This window comes from Neolamprologus multifasciatus, chromosome 19 (assembly GCF_963576455.1).
Source record: "Neolamprologus multifasciatus chromosome 19, fNeoMul1.2, whole genome shotgun sequence".
Taxonomy (NCBI): Eukaryota; Metazoa; Chordata; class Actinopteri; order Cichliformes; family Cichlidae; genus Neolamprologus; species Neolamprologus multifasciatus.
The window spans coordinates 14,825,205-14,851,191 of record NC_140457.1 but is presented as its reverse complement, the minus strand read 5'-3'; the positions used below and the strand labels follow the sequence as shown (position 1 = coordinate 14,851,191).

Sequence of the window (25,987 nt, the reverse complement as noted above, 5' to 3'; positions counted from 1 at the left end):
AGAACTCTGTCAAAAACTAGTTTTAAAGTTTTTTTTATTTATTAAGGTAAATAAAACTGAATGCCCAAAAAAAAATCATTCAGTGCCTAAAACTGCAGTTTCTGTTCTGTAAATAATTGTAATTTGACATCCTAATTTGAAAATAATGTGCTGTGCTTTACTATTGTTTATGCTATTTGTTAAACAGTAAATTTGAACATTCGTGGACAACAATAATAATTATATTTAGCATTAAAAATATAATTTGAATGAAAGAACTTGTGCACACTGATAGACTGACAATTACAGAAACAGAAGAAAATTATTTTGTGCCGTTAATTAGGGCAGCTTTGGCGTAAACCCCACATTAGATGGTGGTTAAATAAATTTGTTAAGCTCTGTGCATAATAATAACTGCAAAAAGCTTCACAGAGGAAGATTCACTATCATTACATATGTTATTTAAACAATTATAATAAAAAGTTTAAATGTTGAATGGAAATAAGAATATGTAACTTAAATATATATTATATATTATAAATAAGAACTGTCAAAAAATGAAAAGAAGAAAAAGAGTAAATCAGCAGTGTTGATGAGGCTGTTGGTGTTCACACACTGCCATTTTCACTCTTTATTTTTTATTCCAGTAAGCTAAAAAAAAAAAAAAAAAAGAAAGAAAAAGAAAAAGTCCTGCTTTCAGAAATCAGAAATCAGAAGCACTATTGTGTAGTTATCACAATAGTGCTTCTATTACTTTGTTTTTATTGGTGCAAAACCTTTAAAGCAAGCTTCATTAACTGTAGTTATCAATAGAATATGTGGTAAGGAGCACATTATGGAGGAGAAGAAGAATTGCTGAATTATATGTTTATATGGCTACCTTTAATCCAGAGCCTGACCAATCTAGGATCTTTAAGACCAATACTGATATTTGTTGATGTGAAAATCTGATATTCCAATCATCTAAACATATTTACATATTTTTTTATATATTTTATATATATATATATTTACATATATAAACATATTTACTTGCTTACATCCAGCTTTGCTCGGATCACATGGTCGTTACCTTCCAAACACGTTGCTTCGTCATAAGGGAAGTTACAGTGTGCCCTCTGGTGGACAAATTATGCAATGTCAACACTCGCAACATGGTTGAAGGGTGTTTCTCTCATCTTTTATTTCCTTTATTTGAAAGGTAATAAAAGATGCTATTATGTATTGTATATAATACTGGCCCATTAATAAATTGGTCAGGCTCTAATTTATCTTAGTCCAAATTTTGTCGATACTGCATTCATTTTCTGTGAGTACTTACAGAATGAATATACCTCTTATGTTTTGTTCATTTATTCTGTTTTAAAAAGGCACTCACTACATTTAATGTGACAAAAATAAACTGTACACAACAAACAGCCGCCCAGTGTGTCACAGGTTAGGGTCATGGAAAGGTTAATGCTATCAGATAAGCAGGCTACTGGAACAATCTGTGTGTGTGTGTGTGTGTGTGTGTGTGTGTGTGTGTGTGTGTGTGTGTGTGTGTGTAATGTTCACCTTGAGGAATGCATGCAAAGTACAACAGTGGTACATTTAATCCTGTAAAATTTAAAGCTTTTTTTGAGTGTCAGTATATGTTTGCAAAATACAAATCAAGTGGAAATGGACTAAAATTTTAAGAAATGCCCCCGTCCACATATAGCAGTGTCAAGATGCTTTGTGAGTTGTGTTGTTAAAAAAGCAATACAAAAAAGAAACACGTTCAGTATATTTTACAGTTCAATGAAAAATACAACTTGGGTGATTTAAAAAAAAGAAGTAAACATAGATGTAAACATGCTTGGCGAATACAAATTAACAGCATCACATTCATCAATTAAAATCCATCCAAACACTCTCAACGTGTTTGTGATCATTTGAATGTCATTAAAAAAATGCAATTGTGTTTTACATTACCGACAGTCTGCGTTTGTGTATGTTTGTCTGTGTTGATTCACAATTCAGAAAATGGTAACAATCATTACAGAGACACATTGTTTGTCTGTTGAGAGAAGAGTAGTAATGAAAGAAGTGTATTTTGCTCATTATGATAGCTGCAAATTCAAGCTTTCCAGTTAGTTTATGCCAGCAATGAATGGTTATGGTTGGTACCATGCACTTCAGATTGTTTTTTCAAGCTGTTAACATATTGTAGTTTTTCGCATCAAGCTACATTTTCAAAGCCAAACATAATGTAGCAACAGTTCTACATGTCATCTAGGTAAATACGGCCTGGTGATCCAGCAAAAACACAACCTACTTTCCTCTGTTCGATAAATATTAAAGTCACTTTGTAGCATGCTGCTGGGCTAAAAATAGACCCCTAGAGTATGAGATGACAACCCATAGATCAATAATATTACTGAATGAATGGCATGAATCTAGCTCTCAAACGGTCCTGCCCACATTGTTAAAAAAAAAATACGATTCAGCATGAACAGATGGAAGAAGAGCCTTGAGGGCTAAAAAAAACCCCAACAGAGCTGTTCAATACTGCTCCTGTAGAAATCAAAGTTCTTAAGTAGCCTATTTAACAGCAACATCTCAATGAGGTATTTCTACTGCACCCTCTTCTGCACCGTTAGTTTTATTCATTTTTGGCAACACATTTTCTTCCCATAGCTATGGCATGATGACTGACTTCTTGGGAGCAGTTCCAATCTAAGCATAGGAAACAGAAAGGCACATTTCTTGACATCTCAAAGGACTGTGCACTCTCCCAGTCTGAGTATCTTTCACTCTTCCTGTCTCAACACTCCTTGTATGTGGATGAAGTGTTTGTGCATTCAATACTTAATTATTCTCACTGTCTTTGGCCAGTGCCGGTGTGAACCCATTCAACTTTGAGCGCTCCATTGTGTACTGTGAGAGGTTTGTCAGACTGGTGTTTCCCTCTTTTCTTTCTTTGTTTTCCTCATCTGGCTCACCATCTTCTTCTTCCTCCGTTCTCTCCTCCCCGAGCATGGCGCTGCCATTGTTTATGCTTAAACTTGTCCGCCGAACATCTTCAGGTATGTTCCTCCGCAGTTCACGGTTCTTGTTGCGCCTGGCCAGCTTACTGAGGGATCCGAATCGTAGGTTGAAGAGATTTTCCTCTGAAGATGATGCGGTCTCTTGCGTTTGCTCGTTTCCCTGAAGATCGTACGGCTCGCATGCCCCCTTCAACCTCAGGTTGTTCAGTTTGCTGTCGATGCTCTCTTGGGAGGACGTCTTGAAGCGGCTAGCATCCAGACTGGCGAACAAAGCCCGTTTCTCTGGTGACAGCATGTCAAGGGAGTGAGCTCGCTGCTCTAGGCCAAGCTGACGGCGCTCCATGCTACGGATGGTGGCAGCCCGCTGGAGCTTGTCATGGATCTCAACACTCAGACGCCGTCGAGTTTCACGAAACTCTGCTCGGACATTTGCCTTCCATTCAGCAGCATGTGCTTTAAACTCCCCAACCTATGAAATATGAACATGGAAACAAAGCAACAGTTAAAGGATAATATACAGATTAGCAACAGTATCCCATATATAACATTCAATATAGCACCATATAACATCTACTACTGACACAAAGAAAACGTAATTTCATAATTACGAAAGTGGTCAAAAGTGGCTTTTTACAGGCAAAGTCTCCCTGCCACTTTCAACTGTATTTGCTATTCTAAAGAGGCCCTATTATGCTATTCTTTATTTTTTGTCATATATATATATATATATATATATATATACACACATATATATATATATATATATATATATATATATATATATATATATATATATATATACATACATACATATATATACCACTAATTTACCACTACACTGTTGGATACTTATATTTAATGTGGCAAAAGTTCCAGTGAAATATTGATTTTCAAAGTTTTGAACCAGCATACTGTTGAGAGAAAAAACGCACATATCAAAGTAATTCTAAAGCCAATAATTTATTGATTAAACATTAAGCTGTCAGAGAGCTTCACTGCTGAGCGTGAACTCTTCCAATATGTCAAAAAAGGTCCTTTCATTACTAACTTGGCACAAGCCTGTTTTCAGTTTAACACAAAAGTTTAGGAATGTAATAAATGTACGCTCTAGCAAAAGTGTTTAACCCTCATCGGGTCTGTGATGTAGTAGTCATTAATTACTAAGTTTGTGTGTTGCTTTTACTTAATATCTGAAACCTGTTTTGTTCATTCTAACTGTTGTGCTAAATTATAGCTTTGTAGCCATTAGTAAGGTTGGATCTTACATTTACCAATACCAGCCTTGGAAATATTAAAGAAAAGCTACTGTCTAAAAGACTGCACTCATGAATGTTAGACTCAATTGACCTATGCCCCATTTTCATTGCCCTTGCTTTAAATGCTACATTTCCAATTATTCTTCTTACTCTTACGCTCAGCTGGCGTCAGGTTGACATTGATTTGCTTAAATGTTCATGAAAAGACGAGATGATTTTAAAGAGAAGGGTCACTAGGGAAACATGCATATCCACTTGTTGGTTGCTGATTGGTTGCTGGGGGTTGCTGGAAGTTGATAGAGTGAAAACATTTGCAAACACCCACTGAAAAGTGGAACATATTGAAAAGAGAAAGCATCTGCCTTCAAAATAAAAGTTAAGTCTTTCTGAAATGTCTCTCTGAAATGTGTTGTTTTATATCTTTTTAACATTGAAGCCAAATAGTCTCTGCTTCCAGTGTCCATCACACTTTTTACAGTCGCACCACAGCTCAGAGAGTAAATGGCGAGGGTTTGCAAAATTACAGATGTTGGTGGAAATTTGCAATCAACCAAAGATATCAGAAGGGGGTTTTTGGTGCAGCACCCTCTTTATAACAGATTTTAATTAGTGACACACAGCAACCTCCAGCAAACATTACCAACCGCTTGGGGAAATACATATTTTTCCATAGTGAAACACTGCTATGCCAGGAGGATGCCACCTGGTCTCTAAGCCTGTGCGACTGAAGTCTTTAAGAGATGGAAGCACAAGACAATACAAGAAAAATAAGAAGGCTTTTAATTCTGAATACTGCAGCACCGTAGTGAGATCCTAAAAATAAAAAAATTGAGACGCAAACCACAGATAATTTTTAACTCACTATAAATATTTTAATAATTATAACATATAAGATGCTGCCTCTGAACCTTCAGATCCAGAGTAGAGTTGTAAAATAATACATATACAAGACTTACCTCCTCTTTGGTCTTTTTAGACAGTATTTCGAGCCAGTCTCCGATCATGCTGAGGACGGCTGCAAAGTACGCTAAACCTATGAGGATCCAGAACCACACCAGAGGCTTGTACCACTTCATGTAGTCGATCTTGCGATTTCCACCTGAAGAGGAAGGAAAATGTCGTTATGGTCAGAAATTAAGCCCAAAACTTCAACAGAACAGCTTACTGTGCCCGAATTTTGGAGCGTAGCTCTACCTGCCACATAGTCTCCTATTCCCACTGTAGTGAGCGTGATCACGACAAAGTAGATGGCATCCAGTGTGGTCCAGCCCTCAATGTGTTTGAAGATGACAGCAGGGATGGTGACAAAGACAATGCAGCCAGCCAGGATGAACAGGATAACGGATGTGACCCTTATCTTCGTCTGGCTAATCTGCTTGTGTTTTTGCTGAAAAGAACAGGAGGTGCATTTAGAACCAATATAAGCAACTAAAAAGATGATGTAAGAGTGACAGTGTGAGCCACAAAAAGCAATGAGACATGGCTCACAAACAAAAAAGAAGACACCATTACATATGCCATTAGGGTAAGAATAAAAATGCAGCTAAATGTTATAATGATATCTGCATATTTGACTTTTTTACACAGCCAGTAAAGAAGAAAACATCACAATGTGTTACTTGTATCTCACCCTGAATATCTTTTCAACTTTTAAGACGCTTTTTACAAAGATGGTCCCCAGCTGGTCTCCGATCCCCGCCAACAAGAAGCCAAAGAGAGGGATGCCAAATATGGCATAAAGGATGCAAAAGATTTTCCCGCCTTCCGTGCTCGGAGCTATATTTCCGTAACCTGTTGAACAATTGAAAGCGGAATGAGGAGGAGGAGGAGGGGAGAAGAAATGAAGAAACAGGACAGGAAGGTCAAAAAACAAAGCAGGGCTGAGAAGAGTGAGTGGTAAGATGAGAAGCAGAAGACAATCAAGACCTCCTTATGCAACATAATCAATTGAAGCCCTTATGTAATACCTTTCAGTTCCAGGAGCAGGGCTTGAGGTAAGTAATAATTAGATTCCCCTTAAAGAAAATTGAATTAATAATGACATACTATGATACAGGGAGGTAAAAAGAAGGAGCTTGAGGAGCGTCAGTGAGGCAGGAGACACACAAGTCTTAAGCCACCTCTCAATGCTTTTTACTTCTAATTGTGGATATTGGATCAGAAAATACTGATTAGTGAAAAAAAAGTATATTAGTTTTAAAAAAATGGAGTCAATGGCTTCAGCATCAGAAAAAGAAAGCATGCAAGGATCTGTTTCAAATTTCAGTCTCTTTAAGAGAAACACATTAACAGTATATATATTGCTCATATAATTTTTAAATGAGTGTCTTCAATTTTTCATCTATTTTCTATTTTCATAATAGATAAAAGGAAAAAGATGATGTCCTTAAGGAGGCTTCAATCTTATCCTGTTTATCTGTAGAGTTAAAGCCTCCCTGTTTTTGTTTCTGTAGAATGTCTAATTAATATTGATTGTATCCTGCTATCTTTGAAGGTCCTCTCAAATATTTTCTTTTTCCCTTAAATAAAAATACATATAATTTGCTTTTTTTATTATTATTAATGGAGGGGGTCCTATGGGGTGATATTTGTGTTGATCTTCTATTTGTGCACTAGATTAAATGAAGCAAGCTACCAGGTTAATTAAATTTCTAGACTACACCATTAAGGAGGTCGGGGACATGCTGTTTTTCCAGTCACCTAAAGGATGGTACCCACAGCTGATAGAGGGAATACAAACAGTAGTGCCTCAGCTTTGATTTTGTGATTGTATATCAAAGCCAGGTACCCAAAGTCTTTTTACTTTCATTTTTAAAAGAATTTCAGTGAGTCACAATTTACTGTTTCTCTTTAAAAAGCAAAAAGGGCAAAATGAGACAATTTAAAAAAAAAAAAAAACTCAACAGTGTCTTCATCATACACTGAATAATGAGTCAGGTCTCACATACATCTTCAACAAAATGACATCAGACTGAATTCTTGTGAATGGGACTCCCTCTCTCTCATATATACTTAAGAATGGCAAGGCTTAACATTGATGCCATTTAGTAGTCCTCACTACTACAAACTTTTCCTTCTTGTACATCCTCTTACATCTGTTCGCGCTGTATAAATGAAGACTGTGCTTTCGAGAGTACCTCGTGCATGTATTTTTTATGAGATTTGAGGTTCGCCTCAGTCTACATTATTCTTAGATTGTTAAAATTGAGTTCAAAAGGAATTTTGATGGTTCACACGTACAATGAAAATTGCATGGACTGTCAGCAATACAAGGTTCATCGTGTTTTAGAGTAATAAAGAGAGCATTATCTAATAGTTTTACCGATAGTTGTAATGACAGTTCCAGCGAAGAAGAAGGCACTGCCCAGGTCCCAGTGACTGGAATTGTACAATGTGTCTCCAGTAGGCCTCACTCCTCCACTCACAGAATCTATAGCATGCTGGAAAGTAGGGAAATATAGAAATTATATGGATTAAAATTATTTAAAATTGTTTAAAACTGAAATGTGTACTTTGACATAATTAGTGAAAGTCATGCCAAAATGCTTAATAGCAGCTGGCTCCTGTTTTGCCGCTGAGCTTTTACAAACTAATCAAGGTTATGACTGTATGCCAGCTCAGCTGATGACAACACAACAAACACATGTCTGCTTTGATTTCACTATACACGGCCCCAATGGTGTAAACAGAGTGAGTAACAACATCCTACTATTGTTTCTGTTACATGTGCCTCTATGTATTGCAATTGATTGCGTAACACTCGTGAGGAAACTGAGATTAGATCCAGTGCAACGATCTCCAACATCAGCCCAGAAGGTCACCACCTGAATACAAAGGAAAAAGGCTCTGAACAATAGAGGAAGGGAATGCAAGTTAAATGAGGTCTGAATCATTCTTATATCCATGGAACGAGCAGGGGCGCTACCAAGGGGGGTCCTTGGTAGCGGAATAAATAATTTATTAATTACTGCATATATGATTTTTGTCATTCATATTGTGTCACTTTGTAGGTCCCTCACAATTTATAGTCATCACCCCATCACCTCCGGCACTCCTGCACTGTTTTGCTTTTGGTGTGCCACCACAATATTTTTGGTGGTGCCCACATGGCCACCCCCATGAAGAAATTCTGGAGACGTTCCTGGCCTTGAGGCTGTGGATTGAGTTACAGTTAATTAAATCAGCTGATCACTGTTGTAGTTCAGTCCAGACTCATATTGTGTTGAGCTACCGTTTTCTGACTGTTGTGAACTGTAATTGGAAACTCAATAACTAAGCATTGCAATAAACATGTACAATTGCTATTTTTTTAATTTCCTCTTGATCATCTTTGGCTTGTGAGTTTAAAAAAGACTTGTTTGTTTTTTTTAAATGAGAGAAAGGCAGTTAAAACTTAAGTAAAAGGTGGTGCAGCAGGCTCTTGTGAGCCTTTCGAATTACTAATCGTGTGCACATCAAGTTGATCTGACCACAGGATGCGTTTAAACTGTTCAGTGTCTGGCTCTCTTCGAGGAGCTGTTTCTCCACACACCCAGTTTCCATGTTTTCACAGTTCACATGGACCAAATCCACACAGACTCTCACTTGCAGCCCAAACACTGCTGTTTCCCTGTTGTTCGTTCACGTCAGCCTTTTTTTCTGCGTTCCATCGACTAGTTTGTCTAGTGCAGGGAAAACATTTACTGCTTCATTATTTTCATTGATTGCCTTCTGTGCTGCATTATGCTGCCATGAAAGGTTAATTGACTATCATTTGGTCTTTCTACATTTTCTGTATATGGGCATGCTGTGTTCTCTACACAAGCATTTATAGTTCTTTATCTTTAGCCTCAAAACTTCTGCTGACATGAAAGTCACACAGAGCAGCCCCCATTTTATACAGTGAGATGTGAGATAACCTTTCAGAGAGTGCAGAGCAGTATAATAAAGTATGTATGAACTGGCGTGATACGCATTTTACAGCAGAGAGTCTGGGACCACTAAACACCTCGCTGCACATGCCTATTCAGAATCTTACATGTGATTACCTCGGCTCCATCAGTGCCCTCTCTCCCTAATGAGACGGATTTTTTGTATCTATAATTAGGCAGTTTCAATTATGTTACTTCATAGGTTTTAGCAGACACAGCTGCTTTATGGGGGCAGTATCAAAGTGGTAATTATATAATAAACCCCAAATAACCTAATTCTGGAGTCAAGGGAGAGCTATAAATAGCCGCACAATGTATCTGAATACTGTATGAGGAGATCTATTTTTGGCACTTGTCTGTTTCTCAGCCATGTTCATGCTTCATGAGAGAAAAATCCTCCTTTTGCACATGCACTTTGGAGCCATGAGGATGGTGACTTGTGTTGTGTTGCAGCACATTAATTAGCAAGACAAATGGTGTTTTCGTTTCACGACTCGTGCTCCTTTCTATTTTGATTTCACCGAAGAATCACTGCAGAGTGCTCACGAGTCCTCGTGGCTAATGTGTTTTCTGTTTCTTCAGTGCAGGATCATTACAGAGCAAACACACTCACTGCAGATTTTTATCCTCTCGGTGTGCCTTTCTACCCCACAGCGGGGGACAGCGGTGATCCTGCCAGCATGGTGCCTTACTCTATCCTTCACCCAACCTCATTGTGATACATTGCCAAGCACTGTCCTCTGCAGCACTTTCAACATTACTAATATCTAAAGCTTTAACCTAACCCCCTTGAAAACTTAATGCTTGTTGCAATGAAGGACACTGAGGTTCATCATATACAATCAGGGTAAAAAGAAAGTGCACGGTCTCTTTCTAAGGTTACGTATCACGGTATAATAATAATATAAAATCATCTGGTCCTTACCAGTTCCTAAAATTATTTTAGTTCCAGCTCAGATGAACAGCATCACATGATATATTATACCATTTTTTTTTTTAACAACTAAGCCGAAATACAGAAATAGTGGATTTAAACTAATTACATATAGTGATTCAGCAGGTTACAGAACCTTTAGCACCAGTAGCTTGAGTAATCCTTTTCAGTAATCATCATCAGTCTCTCACATCATTGTGGAGGAATTTTGGGATACATATAACTACAACATTACTTCAGTTCATTGAGGTTTGCAGGTGTCCCTTTACGCACAGCTCTCATAAGGTCCCACGACAGCACTTCAGTGCATTGCAACACCCTGACTCTTTCCCTTTTTAGCCGTTCTGTTGTAGTTTTGTTGCTGTGCTTGTAATCAAATCTTGTTGCGTGACCCAGTTTTGGCTAGAATTGATATTTGCAGGTTTGACTCACTGACTATAAGGTGCCCAGATCCTGTGGTTGCAAAACAAGTCCAAATCATTACGCCTCCACTATCATGCTTAACAGTTGGCATGAGGTGTCCTGATATGCTGAGTTTCGTTTTTGCCAAATGGGGCATTGTGCATGTCTGTTCAAAGCACATTGTTCCAAAATCGCATTGTTGTTTGTTCAGATGCAACTTTGCAAACGTAAGCCAGTTTTAACATTTCACCTGCTAACTTCGGGCCTGTTGACTCGTTGTCTAAACTTGTGAATTTGCTGTGATTTCCACTCCTCAGAAACTTTGGAGCTATCTTGAAAGCTTTCCACGTATGAATAATCTTTCTCACTGTGGAATGATGGATCTCAGATTGTTTGGAAATGCCCTTGATGGGCAGTAACAATTGGTTCTCTAAGATCATTGCTGATGTCTTTAATCCTGAATGCACACATCAGAAAGCTCCACATAAGAAAACTACCAAAACCTTTGCTTTTATAGATGTGCTCACACTTTTTCCTGATTAATTAATTTAAATGCACTTTTTTTAGATTATGTTAAATGAATAATGGCATTGTGCAAAATATCATGTGATTTTCATTATGTCCTCACAGAATGGTCGTATATGGCTGGTTTTTATGATTGACTTTTCATGTGGAACAAGTGATCAGATTCAAATGAAAATAGCAATATAATAGGGAAAAAAATAAAGGTTTATTATTTATGCTTAAAAGCCCAGTGTTAAGCTGTGGAGGTATTTTCAAGGAAAACCTGAAATGGAAATGAGTAGAAATGAATCTTTTTTGCCTTTCTTTTTCAGTGCAGCCATCTAAAGAGCTTAACCTTCACTAGTTAGTGGAGCATTTTGATTTCGCATTTGATCAAGTATGTAGAATTTGCTTGACGTTTTCCGGAAAAGCACAATTTGTGCTATATAAGATTATGACGGAAATGGCAACACGTCCTGACGTAGATTCTACTGCAGGTAGCTCGGTGAATACAAAAGTTTATTTTAAATAAGTGACTCATCAATAAATGAGACCTGACTGGTGTCAGTAACAGCACGGCTCCACATCGTGCCATAGTGTGAGTCATCAAAACAGCAACAGGAAAGCCAATTAGGTCTGCTGTCTTCGTGGGCGCACAGTGGGTGCGTGGACGACACAAATATTGAAGAAGACACGAGGAGGTCAACAGACGTGCATGGGCACACACTCACACACATTAAATCAACACACGCTGTGCCCTAACAAGAGCTTGCGATGTGATATACTGTCTGCTTCCATCTCAGGCATGCACATGCTTCCCAAGGTTGCCATTTTTCTGTCAACTCCTCCACCAAACAGTTTGACAACAGTGAGTCACCGCTGCTGTGTCCCCACATAAAGGCTTCGGCTGAGTGACAGGCTTGACATAGCACACACAGGCCGATAATGGAAACTGTTAGAGGACCGGGCAGACTTTTTGATGGAGTACTTGTGAAGCAGCATGTCCTCCAGGCTTTTGCTTGAGACACCAGGAAAAAAAGTGTTATTTGTTCATATGAGCTTCACACATGGCATACACTTAGTATTGGAATCCCATAACAACTCAGCAGATCAACATTATATCTACTGATTTACAGAAATTTCCATATTATGTTTTGATTATGTTAGTACCTCACTTATGAAGCTACGATAGAAAGGAGAGGAGTAGCAGTAAAAAGCTCATAATTATACATATAAGTGCACAAACCGAGCATGACTAATTTGCCCCTATTCTTAATTAACTATATCAGATCAATGACTTGACATGCCATTAAACATTTTCTTATCTATTTGAATTAGATGATTTGTCTAGAAGAATCTCGTGTCTATGATTCCAGCTCTTTTACTTTGAGCAGCAGGAGGTGTGCGTGCCTGCTGGTCTGTGTAATGAATAATTGATTCCCTCCGGACCCCAGGCACTCCATGCTAAAGGTTCTAATTTCCACACACTCCTCCATAAGACATACTGTTATTGATTTTTGAAAGCTCTTGATAGGGCTTTTGTGGCTCATAGGTTGAGCACTGCTAGAGAAATAAAAGAAGAAGCTAGAAGCAGAAGAAGAAAAGAACAGAGGTGGGTGTGGAGAAGGAGAGAGGCAGTCCGATATTCACTGGAGTAGTGTTGAAGATATTAACGTCAAATGGAGCCATCCTAGTGGAAAGTGGAACACACCATTAGCATTGCCATTTGGTTGTTTCCAAGTCTTTATTATTTTCAAGCTACATTCGAAAAACAGGAAAGCACAAGATTTCTAAAAGGCTGTTTTTTTTCTCTCTCTATTGCCAAGAAAAACTATTTTCAGTCTCTTTTGATTCCTGTTAATTGTGTGCTTGTGTTTATATTTCAGCTCTTGTGTTACTCAGTTCTTTTGATTGTCCAGAATGTTTCTTTCTTTTATTTCTAGATGTTCTCTGCAAACTGATTGCGTTTTCCCATCACTCCCTCACAAATCAAACTTCCCACTCACCCACTCGTACATCTCAAATCATTTTCCACTCCCCTTTCCAGTTGTAAGTGTCAGCTGGGTGTAGTGACCTTAAATCTTGATCCATAATTTTGGATGTGGTGCTAGAGAGTAATGTGAACCGCTGCCATAGTGTGTTATAAAGTGGCTGACACCATAAAAATGCATTGTAAAATGCACCGTTAAGTCTCAATGAGATGGGAATGGTCCTGTTTTGTGGGTCTGCTTGATAGTGCACACAATTATAAAAAGTTTCACAAGCTGGCTTGGTAAAATGTGGAACACTCTAAAGACAGCGTCAGACCATATGGTTTAAGAGTTATCAGACGAGTTTTTTGGGCGAACAGCTGTGCCCGGTAAAACACCGGCACCCTGCTTCTATACAGCAGATGCTGTATTGAGGGGGAAAAGCAGATAGTGACGGGATTTTGTGGAGACTGTTTAGAATATTGAGTTTCTGAAATCTCTCTTGGGTCTTTCAAGATTTTAACAATTTTTGTATGTCATAATAGAGCAACATCACACAGTATTAAAAAGAAAACATTGAAAAAAAACTTGGTTCCTGGCATTTCTCACAGTAAATATAACAGCGCTGTCACAGCCATGAGCTTGTTTCCTTATTTAAAACATGTGGGCGTTGTTAAAGCTGCACTCTGTAATTTCATACTGCACTAATACATCTATTATTGAAGGTTTTTTAGCTATTCAAATACAAGTTAGTTATTTGTCAAATAAAATGGGAGAAAATGGGCCTTATTGCTACCATTACTGTCTTTACACAGCAAGAAAACTAGAGAGAGCTGCAATTAAATAAAAAAAAATGTTTGTTGTGAATACAGCATAAAGGTCATTGTGAAGACATTTTTGCCCTCTTCTCAATGATCATGCTGTCTTTTGTTATGTAATATCAGGCTGCATGTGCTGGTGTATGTGTTTATTAGAAAACTAAATGCATTTAGGTTTCTACGGGAGGGTTGATTGTTATCAGTTATCAGCTGTTACTCAGGAAACCGCTATTCAATGGGAAGGGCAGAACAAATGTCTTGGTCAGGCTGTAGCAAGCAGCAGTCATATAATTCGATTAAAAGTGCCTCAAAAAGCCCTGAGAGCACAAACAATTTTTAAATTGTATAAAATTCAGTGGCTCCATTGAAGTCCATTTTTGCACTTACTTTAGTGCAAAAATGAAGGAGTTCACCCACTGTAGTTTTTATTAAGAGGGAAATTATCCACAGAGGTCAAAACTATTTTTGTGCCAAGCTTTAAATGTGTTCTTTAACGCTGTAAAGTTGGGCATTTTACCATGGGAGTCTGTGAGGATTGACTTTTGGAGCCAACTTTAAGAGACCATTATAGTAACTACAGTTTTTGGCACTTCCACATTCCTTTTATTTGACAGAAAGGAGCACTGTGCAGCCCACCGTAAAGGATGGCATGCTTTGCCATCCTTTTAAACTCTGCTCCCATCCAGGGGACCCTGCCTCCTGCTCTACGACAACTGGGAATAGCGCCAGCTCCCCATCCTTTTACCTCTACCTAATTGCTCTGTACTATAATAAAGTGCACAGAAGCTGCCAAAATGCCTGGAAGAAGGAAACAAACACCAGACAATCATGTCCACTTTCAAGCGCTTACCTTGATGATGGCGTCCAGCTCATTGGGAGTAACACATGGGTGTCTTTCGAGGAAAGAGGCCTTCTCCAGGGTGATGCTAGTTTTCAGGTTGCTCTCAAATGGCTGCTCCAGAGCCCTGAAGGCAAGACCTCCACAAACCAGGTAGAGAACAACCACAATGAACACCGCCAGCACTGTCTTCCACTTCATCACTGTGTGGGGCCCCGCTGTCGAGCCATCAGAGTTGGTGTCCATGCTAGCCACAACACTGGCAGAGCGAGATGAGATGGACAGACGTGGCAGTGGACAGTGACCACTGGCTTTCGGGTCGCAGCCCATTGGGTTTTGCATGGTGGCAACACTTGCCTGGACCAGGGTTGACTTCACCATGCCAGGCTGGACCTTTTTGGGTGGGACCAAGTTGGTCTGGACTGCCACTAGCAAAGAAAGTAGGAGGGAAGAAAGGGCTGCTGTAACGCATATTTTTTAAAATATAGATTACAAAGATGGAAACACTAGTGGTTTACTGCACGTTTGTCTCTCTGATGGTCATTTATGATGTGTTATAATAATTGGCTAAAGGCTCTTTTTGTAAGAACCTTTTACCAAATCAACAGGCATTTGGACATTTCATTTGTTGATTTGTTCACAGATTCTTTTTCTTATTATCACCTTTTCTCTCACCTTCAGCCTTTCTTTTGGTTTATATTTCGAATTTTGTGTTGTGGAGACATTAACATAATTTCATTACAACTGTTTAAAACCTATGTGTCCTTTATGAAGCTTTGAAAACATTTTATACCTCCTACACTGGGCTAATAAAAGGCTTTATGTAAAGTCAAACACTATTAGAAAAGAAATCTAGTTATCCAGCCTACAGCTTTGCCAAACATAGCAAGACTCCTTTGTCATCTCAGCAGCTTGTTATCCTGAGAATTTCTTCATGTAAAATGTATTTCAGATTTCACTTGTGAAAAGGAGTCCACAATCACTTGGCCTCACATCTGCCTTACAGATCATAATTTGTACTCTTATTTTAACATCTGATTTCAACCCTGCTCTGTTACAACACATGGATGGATGGATGGAATGACTGCCTGAAGCTAACACAGATATATAAAAAGCACACCAATGAAAACCTTACAGTAATGTTGGCAGAGGTGAAGGTGAAAATTGAGTTACTCTCTTTGAATGGAAGCAGGATCCAATTTTTCTAATAGACTGTAAGTGAGGGATAAGTGCCACTTTCAGTTATTGTCTTCCAAAGAGGTTTCATAACAAATGCATGTGTACTGTAGCAGGTCAACCATCAAACATCACCTATGGAGATAGCCAAATTTCGACTTCCTTAATGTATATAAAGCACTGCGTGAGCTTTTTCAGAGCTCTAGACTTCACCCCTGCCCTGACGCCCCCACAACTCTAAAAAGGGAAAGCATGGAGTGCCTCTGAGCCATGGGTGGAGCTTGTTGTCTGTGATGTAACCTTTGAAGGTAGGGATGAGAAATGTATTTGTTTTGTTTAATGGGGTGATATTACTTTTGGGATATGCTAAGTACAATGTACACATGCTTAATCAAGTATTTATGACTTTAGAGGAGGGGAAATGTATTTCTTTAATATTTCCTGGAGACTTATTCCATCTTGCCTAAACCTCAACTTAACACATAAGGGACTTGCTTTCTGTTCCCGTAGTGTGAGTGTTTAAACAGATTCAGGTCCCAACAGCATGACCATGCACTCGCACACACACACACACACACACACATCGACCCATGAGTCAAAGAATGTCCAGGAAGTGGCTTGTTCCCTGATCTAAGAGCTATTCATCTTCCGAGTCAATTCTTATATAAAAGACTGAATCAATAACACCAATGTGATGTCAGCTTAAGGTGGAGAAAAACACTTTTGGTTTACAGTATCTGTCTTTAAAGGTGCTGACTGCAATAGAGCACAAATCTATTAGAAAAAAAAAAGAGTGGGTGGTGAATCAGCTGAAAGACTCGGTATCGTATGCTATATTTGGTGCAGTGTTTTTTTAGAGATGAAGTGGAACAGTTACTGGTTAGTGAATTTCAAACTAGGCCAAGTCCATGACTAATCTAACTAAGATTTGAATTGCCTTTTATCACAGTGTTTGACTGCGTGAAATTAAATAAATGAACTATGATTGAATGTCATATATTTAGTTTATTTGGTTCATTTCAAAGTCAACTTCATGCACTCCTGAGAAAAAGCAGAGAATATGAAACTATAATCTATATTTTACAGCTAGAGTTGAAACCAAAAGTGCAGTGAGCACTATAAGGTTTGCATTTCACCTTTCTGAGGCTATGATCCATTAATGCAAAATCCTTTTTGAACCATGCAACAGCTTCGAATTGATTTTTGCAAATTAAATAAGGCTTGAGTGGAAAGTGGTGTTTTTTCTTTTTTTATCTGATCTCAACCTCTCAGCCCTCCCTTTGGATCCAAGTATGTCTGGCCAAAGCAGAGGAAATGTTCTCATGTAGTGATGCCCCTCATGTCGACCACAAAGATGGACAAACAAAGCATGTGGATACAGATGAGGAGTTTGATGACAGTGTCTATCATATTTACATCTGAGGTACAGTTAAGTGTACAAAAAGAAGTCTAGTGGTATTAAACATAAAGGCTCAGGCAAGCTTTAGGCCCTGTGGCACTGGGCAGGTTGTAGGCGTTTAATTCGGCAGCTGAGCCTCAAATTTCAAACATTAAATCAATCCCAGTGCACACCAAACACTTCCGGCAGTGACGGATTTCAAAATAAAACCTCTGTTAAGGGAGGCGCAAACAGCATCCTCAACACGATATCCATGCATAGTGTATTAAAGCAGAATTCCTTTCCAGCAGTGACTGGAGACTTAGCACGACTCTTATATGCTTTTGAAAGGGCAAGGGGTACATGAGTCATGATATTATTTAAAACAACAACAACAACAACATTTTTCTTCAAATAAAAATCGCATGTCTGAAATTCTTATAAATTCTATTCCGCTCTCACACTGGTTATTTCTGCCAGCCTGTCACTACCAGAGCTCCGCATCCAGCAGCGTTGCTTTATACGTCTGAGCGGACAGATAGTGCAGACTAGAAAAGCCGCGTTGTCGTATATGAATGGTAATTTTGCATCACAAAAGCAAATAAAGGGACCGCTCAATTAAATGAAAAGAAGCATAAATATGAATTTCTGTATATTGAGTCTGTGAATAATGCAGCCTGATGAGATTGTGTATCAAGTATTTCCATTCAGATGTTTAGGCTACTGACATTAAGAGTACTATTTAATTGCATATCTGAAGTTATTCCACAGTAAAACAGCAATATTCACCAACCTTGTTCTGGATCCCAGTTAACTTGTTTTCTCGGGTTTTCTATTGGAAATTTCATCTCTAGGTTTGGCTCAGTGAAAACGCAGGTAAATTCAGTCAGCGTGATCGCAAAAATACAGGAAAAAATGGACAAATCACAAGAAATTCATGTTGGACACATCATCTTTTCATCGAAGTGGGAGTGGATTGCACAAAGGAATAAACGCATCGCAAAACCGCATTGTCTGTCTTCCTTTCTTGCACCCCTCCTTTTTTTTTCTTCTCCACCTCGCCTGGACGCGTGGTGTTCGCCTGACAGACTGACAGAGATACGTGTGGCACCTTGCACTGAGCAGTGGCACCACTCCGCGGTCCAAACCACTTCCAAACTCACACTAGAGCACGCACGCAAATGGTCCGGTCCAGAAACACAGCCGGAGTGTGGCCCAACCTAGCAACTTTACGCACGCGTTACACCGGCAGCGAGAACAACGGGGGAGGATGCTGTCCCCTCCCTTTAATTCAAATAAGCGCTCTCCTCCACCTGCCTTCACTGTTAATGTGCATCGAGCTTTGCATCAGAGGCATTTTCTCTCATTGTGGAATGGTTCAATACTCACTCTTATATTTTCCCCCAAAACCAGATGATCCTATTATCATTACCGTAACCAGCGTCTGACCACATGGCGCAAAGATGATCACCAAATCAGAGGCAGACTTAACCCATTACATCATTCACGCATGTGAGGAACCTGTATTATTTATGAGCTTCAGTGGTACAGGGAGGTCACCTCTTCCGTCAGCCCCCCCCCCCCCCCCCCCAAAAAAAATAAAAATAAAAATAAATAAATAAATAAATCACTGCATCTTCTTTTATGAATCACTTAATAAAAGAAGATGCGGTCTTATGGAAAAATCGAAATAGATCATCGTGTGGATACACTGCAAATAAACAAATATATATTATTGTAAACTGACGTCTTTACGATCCTAAATGATCAAAGTCAGCTCTTTGAGCATCAAAAATATTGATCACTTTACAATAAAGTTATTGTCCAATGTAGTCATTGACCAGTTCTCCTTTGAACCTATGCCCAATTCAAGTGCCAGTAAAATATGTTGCCTGTCACACTATATTCTTTTGTTGGTAAATGACGCAAGGGGTTAAAAGTTAAATCAAACAATGCAAGGAAAATAAGAGAATTAACAATATGATGCTGACAGAATGTTCTCGTGGCCAACACGTACTCAGATGAATCATAACTTATATTTGTGGTACTGTATTTTCCCACATTTTACTGTAAAACTAGGTCACTGAGGATTTGGCTTTTTATGATAACAGCACACCATGGTCAGATTTTGTTGCAGTAATGAAGAAGAACGGCTACCATTAATGATACGCTTATTGATGATTTTGGTGCAACTGGAAAGGATCTAGTGACCCACACGGTGAATAAATTATGTTTGCTCTTAATAGCCACATGAACAACCAGAAAGCTGTTTTAGTCCATTGGAGGCAGTATTGGAGGCTTTGTCTGCAAAGCCACAAAACACATTAACCTCACCCACCAACGTAGAAAAAAAGTTATGCATTAGTTAATGCATTTTGAAATGAAAAGAAAGAAAGAAAACCTTTCAGTAAAGCAAAAATATGGCTGAAATCTGTCTAGCTGTTGCTTCTGCTTTTATTACTGTCACACTGTTAAGACTACTACTTAAATGTTATTTTAATACCTAAGCCCTTTCAGCCAGACATTTAACAAAATGTTATTTATTAGAGAGAAATACTTCAAACCGGGGGATCTGTGGAGAGATGGGGGATTTATTCTTGGAGACCAAACATGGGCTTTCAAGGATGATTTCTCACTTGATGACCTTTGAGAGGGTCAAGTGGTCCTGAATTTACGGCTGTATATGTTTTCCTGTTTTGTTTTGTTTTTTACACTGGCCCCACTTGCTCCCCCTGTTAGTCTGCAACTCCACACCCAGAAATCCCAGTGCTGAAACACAAATATTCACAGGAGATCTTTGTCAGGTTGTCTATTATTATTTTGTGCATGTCATGTCTTTATCATATGTACTGTACTCTACAGACTGTTGAGATAATTATTTGAAATATTTGATTTAATCAAGTTTGGATTTAAGGGCGTTTTTCTTAGGTTGTCATTTCGATTCAGTTTTCTCATTCATGTTGTGTGTGTGCGTGCTCCTGTTGTGCATCAACGTGATGACGACAGCAATCATAGCAACCAGCATGGCGACGGGGAAGCGTTACTTCGCTCTTCATTTGCTAAATTTGCTAAACCTTTAATAGGTTATTACTTGTACGGTATTTGATTGTATCACTACGTCAGCATGTTTACGGTTAAGTACAGTGAAATTTCTGGATGGATCCGAGCTCTGCCATCTCTCCCTCAGAATATTTCCGAGATTGGGATATGCTGAGTGTAGTATTATGGACTCAAGAATAGGTATGCTAATGCTATTAGCATTGGTTAGCCATGTAGCTGGATAATGAGTCGGGAGACGTTAGCACATTTAGCTTTTTTGCTTAAGCAGCTATCTAAAGATAAGCTCATGTCCACCGTATTCACTGTTAATAATATGGCTTCAAGTCGGTCAGCACAGTGGTTACTAGTCCCTTGTCTGTACCGAAAACAGCTTGTAAAACGATGCTTCAGTAAAGCCAGCTTACGTTTAGTGACATTTTTAACCTGTTAAATCTTTATTCGTTTCTTCTTGTTTCTGGTTTGAAGAGATCCACGATATCAGCTTAGTACTGCCCTCTATAAACTTAAAACCAGTATGTACTCTTATTGTTTGCTGGAGCTACGTCTTATTTATTTTCAGTGTTATTCAAACATTTACTTCAAATGATGTTACCACTTTTTGAGTATTTACTATTTTTATTTGTAAACAGTCAGTGTTATGAGCATTAAAACCTATAGCACAGAATTTACCCCCGAAAGTCTTGGAACCCCTTAACAGTATATTGCCAGGTCCAAAAGAAAATACTCTGTACTGTAATATGTTATTAGTTAAATGATCAAAAAATACTAGGAAACGTATAGATTCCTGTTAACTAAATTAGCATTGCCTTACTGTGTTTCTTGCTGTGGTAAACTTGCTGTTTTAGTTATCTAAAAACTATTTAGTCTTGAGAAGCGCTGTGCACCACATACTTATAAAATGAAATGATAAATGAAAAGTTTTTAATCATAAAAAACCCTGTAACTGATAAAGTGTGAGTCATAACACTTTTTTACATTTTAGGAAGTGTGTCATCTGGACTGGGGTACAGCCCTGGTGTGAGAGGAAAGGCTTTGAAAAGTAGTCGTAAGTATTATTACATGCTCATGAGTACTGGTCATCTGTAAGAAGAGCTTAATTTAATAGTTTATCATATATTGTTTTGTGTTTTTAGCTTTCTGTCCACTCTCCTCTAGCAAGTTGACACAATCCATCATTAAAGACCACATGGTGTCTCATTACAAAAAGGTTTACTCAGCTAAAGGTGAGCTGCATGGCAGGTATATTTTACAGATGTAAATGGTAATTTGGGGCTGTTAATGATTTATTTGAACTGTTCTTTTTTCAGGGTGCATTGATTTTACAGCATACATCTTTAATTACTTTTTAAAAAAAACATTATTGGATGGATTTGTTCATTTGAATTGTCTCAAAAAAGTCAAAAGTTTGCGTACACTCAGATACATACACTAACTTAAATTTCTTAATAACTCATGCTTAAGGTTCTTTTAATTTGACAAGGTCAAAGCCTATTAACATCTCATTGGCGATCATGATTAACAACTGGTAGTTTTTCTTTGGAGCATAAGAAGGTTGGTTTAACAGGACTCATTAGACTGATTGATATTCAGAACAGTAGGAAGGTCCAAGGAACCCACTGAAGATCTAAGAAGACCAATAGGAGTTTACTCTAGATTTACACAAGTTGGAGCCATTTCTAAACAACTGCAGATTCCAAGATCATCAGTTCAAACAGTTATAAGGAAGGTTTTATGGTTAGATCAGACAAAGATTAAGCTATTTGGCCACAATGACAAGACTTAGGTTTGGAAGATTAAAGGTGAGGCTTTCAAACTTAAGAACACTGTACCATTTGTCAAACATGATGGTTGTAGCATTGTGCTTTTGAGCTGATTTGCTGCCAGTGGTACTGGTGTACTGCACAAAGAGGATGAAATAATAAAGAAGGAGGACTACCTCAAATCAACAACCTGATGATTGAAACTTGGACACAATTGCGTATTCAAATGGGACAATGATCTAAAACACATATCAAAACAGATTTTGGAATGGATAAAGCAAAGCAAAGCCCCAGTCTCATAGTAAATGTGTGAACTTTGTATAAAAACTGGTTCTGCACCAGGAAACCAACATGTGAATGACCTCAACCGATTCTGCCAGGAAGAGTCAAATATCCACCTAGAATTGTACCCAAAGCTTTTTTAAGTGTTTACCCAAAGGATCTCGTCCAGGTGCAACATGCTAACGGATATTTAACCAAATACTGGTGTCGATTTATGTATATATTTGAGCCTGTCTGTATACTTCAGACCAAAACTAAGTATTGTGTTTAATTCTGTTGTGTAATAATACTAATAGTTTCTATCTTATCCACCAGCTGCCATTGATACCTCAGTACCCAAAAGCTTGCTGTGCAGTGTGAAGTGTAAGTATACATATATATGGTGGCCATACTCTGTTCTTATGACTCATACAGCAGGAGATGTTGGGACAAAATAAATTTCGATTGTGTCATAAGTTTAGATAATAATGAGACAAATAATGCCATAATTAGCAGTGCGTATTATAAATAAATAATAGGCAAATAAAGTAAAATACATGCTTTGCTGCTGGTGATAGTTCTGCAGTGCAGAGAATTGTATCTGTTGTGCTACTTCAGTTGTTTTAATACCTCTTTACAGACAATGACCAGATCAAGCGGGATAGCTTGAGGAAAAATGGCCGTCCTCAGTCAGCACCTGCACAGAGGAATAGCAGAACTTCATACTCTTCATCACAGGTAAGAAAATCTGGCGTTGTCATTGATCACTGCTTCATGTGATGCTAACAAATTTTTACTAGCAGATTTCAAGCAAACGCAAAGCCAACTTTATTTGCTTGGAATCTTTTTCAGTCTACACAACAACAGATTCACCCCATGTGTGTTTTTTAGAGCAGATTATCTGTGCAGTATGATGACAGCACCTACCTGTGCTCGAGGAGCTCCTTGGTCTCCAGCCCTAGGTTCAACACCACCTTTAAAGTCAGTGAGATGGTTTATCCATCGCTCAAAGTCAGCTCTCATCACACTCGCCCAGCATCAGAATTGAAGTATCGGAGCCCGGAGGCAGCTTTTCGAAGAAAGTCGTCAGCTTGTTCATTGGCAGCTTCTGGAGATCAGAGTTCCTACAAAACCTTCCAGGACCCTGTCCGGAAGACATACAGCGGAGACTTGCTACTGAAACATTCGCAGCACTTTACACAAGACAAACCTTTCACTCCTAAGACCTTAAAATCAAATAAGAGCTCATACCTGTCAAAATATCGCTACTACAGAGCACCACAGAGAAAACCTACTCAGGACTGCAGCAACTCAACATCATTTCAGCAGGAGATGTGTGATGGAAGGTAACAGCTGAATGTCTTGATAAGACTGCAGATCTAAAGATGTGTCTTGGGAGATTTTTTTTCAGCATGTGCTGCTTGTGTCTTCACGTGTCTTTTGGTTGTTTTCATACAGCGTAAAGAACAAGGACTGCATGCTGGATGTTGATGAGCCATCTCAGGTAATTTGGAGAATTTGATTTGATTAATAATGAATACATATCACAATTTATCAGTAATACTTTGATCACAAGAACGCTTTGATAGAATCGAATTACACTACCCATTTTCCAGCCTTCTTTTCTTTTTTCTCTGTTTTTTTTCTACAGGGATTTATTACAGAGCATGAGTGGTTTGAGGATGAGCTTAATGACACATATTCATCATCAAGACAAAAGAGTCGAGCAGCCAAGGGCAGAGAGCGCGGTTTTTTCGACTCCTTGTCCAGGTGAGCTCATGCAGTAGAAAAGGACATTGCATTTTATTATTTATTTAATTACTTTGTTCAGTAAGATTCTTAAAGTGTTTCATCTTCTAGGGTCTCACCAGAAAATAGGAAATCTCCCAATATGATGAGAGTATCCACAGAGTAAGTTCACCAACCTTCTGATTAGTAGACATAGACAATTTTTAACAATCTAAATAATCTAATAAATGAATTATTGTGTTTTGTTGAGGAATAGAGAAGAAGAATTAATGTACCTTGAATTCATTTCTGCTGTGACAGAAGATATCTTGTCCAGGGGACACATTTCTGACAGGTTGAAACATTTTAATTTTTTTACATTTTCTGTGCCATAATTGGATGACAGATGTACAGACGTTTGCACAGCTTCTTAATAACTTTGTATGTGTCTGATAAAGGAGTTATTGATTAAATAGTAGCTACGAGTCTTATTTTGAGTAATTACTGACATGTAAGTGTCTGTGTCCTCTGCAAGGGTCCTAGACCGTGTGTTAAATCGGCACATCGACATGAATCGTCATCAACTAGATGAGGTCAGCATGTAATTTCATGCATAATACAAAACATTTTAGGCAAGTCATGTTCATGGCTTTTTAAGCTGTTCTTATAAGCCCGCTTTGCTTGTTTTTAGGGTAAAATGCGCCACCTGCTGGAAGTGTTGTGTAAAGACTTTGAAGAACCAACCAACATATCCAGCTCCACTGCAGAGCTTGAAAAAAAGGAGAATTATCTGCTTGATAGCCTCCTACCGTGTCTGGAATCAGCGGGAAAACATGTAAAGACCAAAGAAGACAATGACTTGTTCCCTTATGTGTCCCCAATTAAACACTGTGATTTCCCAGCTTATACTGATCCCTTATTGGCTTCTACGCCCTTATACTCTCCTACAAGAACTCCTTCTCAAACTGAAATAACTGAAAAAGATAAGAAGGGTGACAGTGAGGGAAAGTTTATTGACTCTTCTTTGGTCAATGAGCATGTCACTGATAATACAACAGCCAGTGAAGAGGATTTCCATATAGTAGGCACAACTGTTACAACCAGCATCCACAGTGAAACCCAGGAGAATTCTGCTATAGCCAGTTATCAAGAGCAAGCTGATGGACAGTCTAATGAGCTTGAGGATCTAGGGAAAAGTTTGTCAGAGTCGTTGCATGTGTCCAGCAACACACACTGTGAAAGTGCTGCCAGTGAGCAACATTCAAATACAGGGGATTCTGGCAGCGATGATGAATTTTAAGTTTTTATTGTACTGTGGGATTTTATGTCTGTCTACATATTTACCGAGTGAAGTGTGTTCCAGAGAATGAAGTGATATTTCACATTTTTAAAAGGTGTCATATAAAAAGAAATAACACGGGTTATTTACAAGCCTCACTAAAGAAGGTTGGACTTCTGCTTTGTTTTCGATGAATTTTTAACAACAAAAGCACAATGAAAATGTCACAAAAATAAGTCTGAGCTTTAAAGTTCTCATTTAGGATGGGGATAAGCTTGATCACTGTAGTGGCTGAGCTGCAGTTTACCTCTGCAGTTAGTTTCAGTATACTGCCCTGTCAGTTTTAAGTATGATGTAGCACAAGTTAACATTTTCATACAAGGTGTGAAGTGTGTTCAACCTGAAAAGTCCACTGTTACCAGAAAGTGTCTTGACAACTGCAATAAAATTTGCTTTTCATTCACTGCTTGCTTCTGATTATTGAGACTATCATTGAGGTTCTTAACTTGGCAAATATTGCAACTGGGAAACTATAAAAAATAATCTATTATATGTATATAATGGATTTTATGTACACTTCACGGGTAATCTGCAATATTCTACTGTTCAGTTATACATGTCTACATCCTCATACACATTCATTTTAATAACTCATTTTCAATGCTAATGTGCAACATCCTCAAGTAAATTCTTATTTTTTTAAAATCTTTTAAATACGTACCA

General features: G+C 38.3%; 2 protein-coding genes across 4 annotated transcripts; one reads left to right on the top strand and one right to left on the bottom strand.

Annotated features, from left to right (window-relative positions):
- Nucleotides 1–506: 506 nt before the first annotated feature.
- On the bottom strand, nt 507–18,741 carry kcnk10b (potassium channel, subfamily K, member 10b). 2 transcript variants are annotated; one of them, XM_085143919.1, is made up of 7 exons: nt 18,566–18,741; nt 14,635–15,050; nt 7,569–7,686; nt 5,877–6,037; nt 5,441–5,633; nt 5,203–5,345; nt 507–3,459 (listed from the first exon to the last, which is right to left on the bottom strand). In XM_085143919.1, the coding sequence occupies exons 1-7, from the start codon at nt 18,603–18,605 to the stop codon at nt 2,812–2,814; spliced, it is 1,719 nt and encodes a 572-aa protein (XP_085000045.1). In that variant the 5' UTR covers nt 18,606–18,741; the 3' UTR covers nt 507–2,811. The 2 variants fall into 2 exon arrangements, with proteins under 2 accessions (XP_085000045.1, XP_085000044.1); XM_085143918.1 differs by lacking the exon at nt 18,566–18,741 and adding an exon at nt 17,970–18,545 and having other exon boundaries at nt 508–3,459.
- Nucleotides 18,742–20,172: 1,431 nt separating this feature from the next.
- Nucleotides 20,173–25,727, top strand: spata7 (spermatogenesis associated 7). Of its 2 annotated transcripts, none has more exons than XM_085144437.1 (12): nt 20,173–20,416; nt 21,219–21,281; nt 21,370–21,459; nt 22,594–22,641; nt 22,898–22,995; nt 23,149–23,603; nt 23,716–23,761; nt 23,909–24,027; nt 24,118–24,168; nt 24,263–24,340; nt 24,521–24,578; nt 24,677–25,727. In XM_085144437.1, the coding sequence occupies exons 1-12, from the start codon at nt 20,401–20,403 to the stop codon at nt 25,283–25,285; spliced, it is 1,731 nt and encodes a 576-aa protein (XP_085000563.1). In that variant the 5' UTR covers nt 20,173–20,400; the 3' UTR covers nt 25,286–25,727. The 2 variants fall into 2 exon arrangements, with proteins under 2 accessions (XP_085000563.1, XP_085000562.1); XM_085144436.1 differs by having other exon boundaries at nt 24,257–24,340.
- Nucleotides 25,728–25,987: the final 260 nt, after the last annotated feature.

Excerpts from the sequence above, each read along its gene's own strand:
- kcnk10b (XM_085143918.1), bottom strand. The coding sequence starts at position 18,024 with ATGAAATTTCCAATAGAAAACCCGAGAAAACAAGTTAACTGGGATCCA. Across the intron at positions 15,051-17,969 it reads TAACTGGGATCCAGAACAAG|TGGCAGTCCAGACCAACTTG; the intron begins GTTGGTGAATAT and ends TTTCTTTGCTAG. Across the intron at positions 7,687-14,634 it reads AGCTGGACGCCATCATCAAG|CATGCTATAGATTCTGTGAG; the intron begins GTAAGCGCTTGA and ends CCTACTTTCCAG.
- spata7 (XM_085144436.1), top strand. Across the intron at positions 24,028-24,117 it reads TTTTTCGACTCCTTGTCCAG|GGTCTCACCAGAAAATAGGA; the intron begins GTGAGCTCATGC and ends TTCATCTTCTAG. Across the intron at positions 24,579-24,676 it reads ATCGTCATCAACTAGATGAG|GGTAAAATGCGCCACCTGCT; the intron begins GTCAGCATGTAA and ends GCTTGTTTTTAG.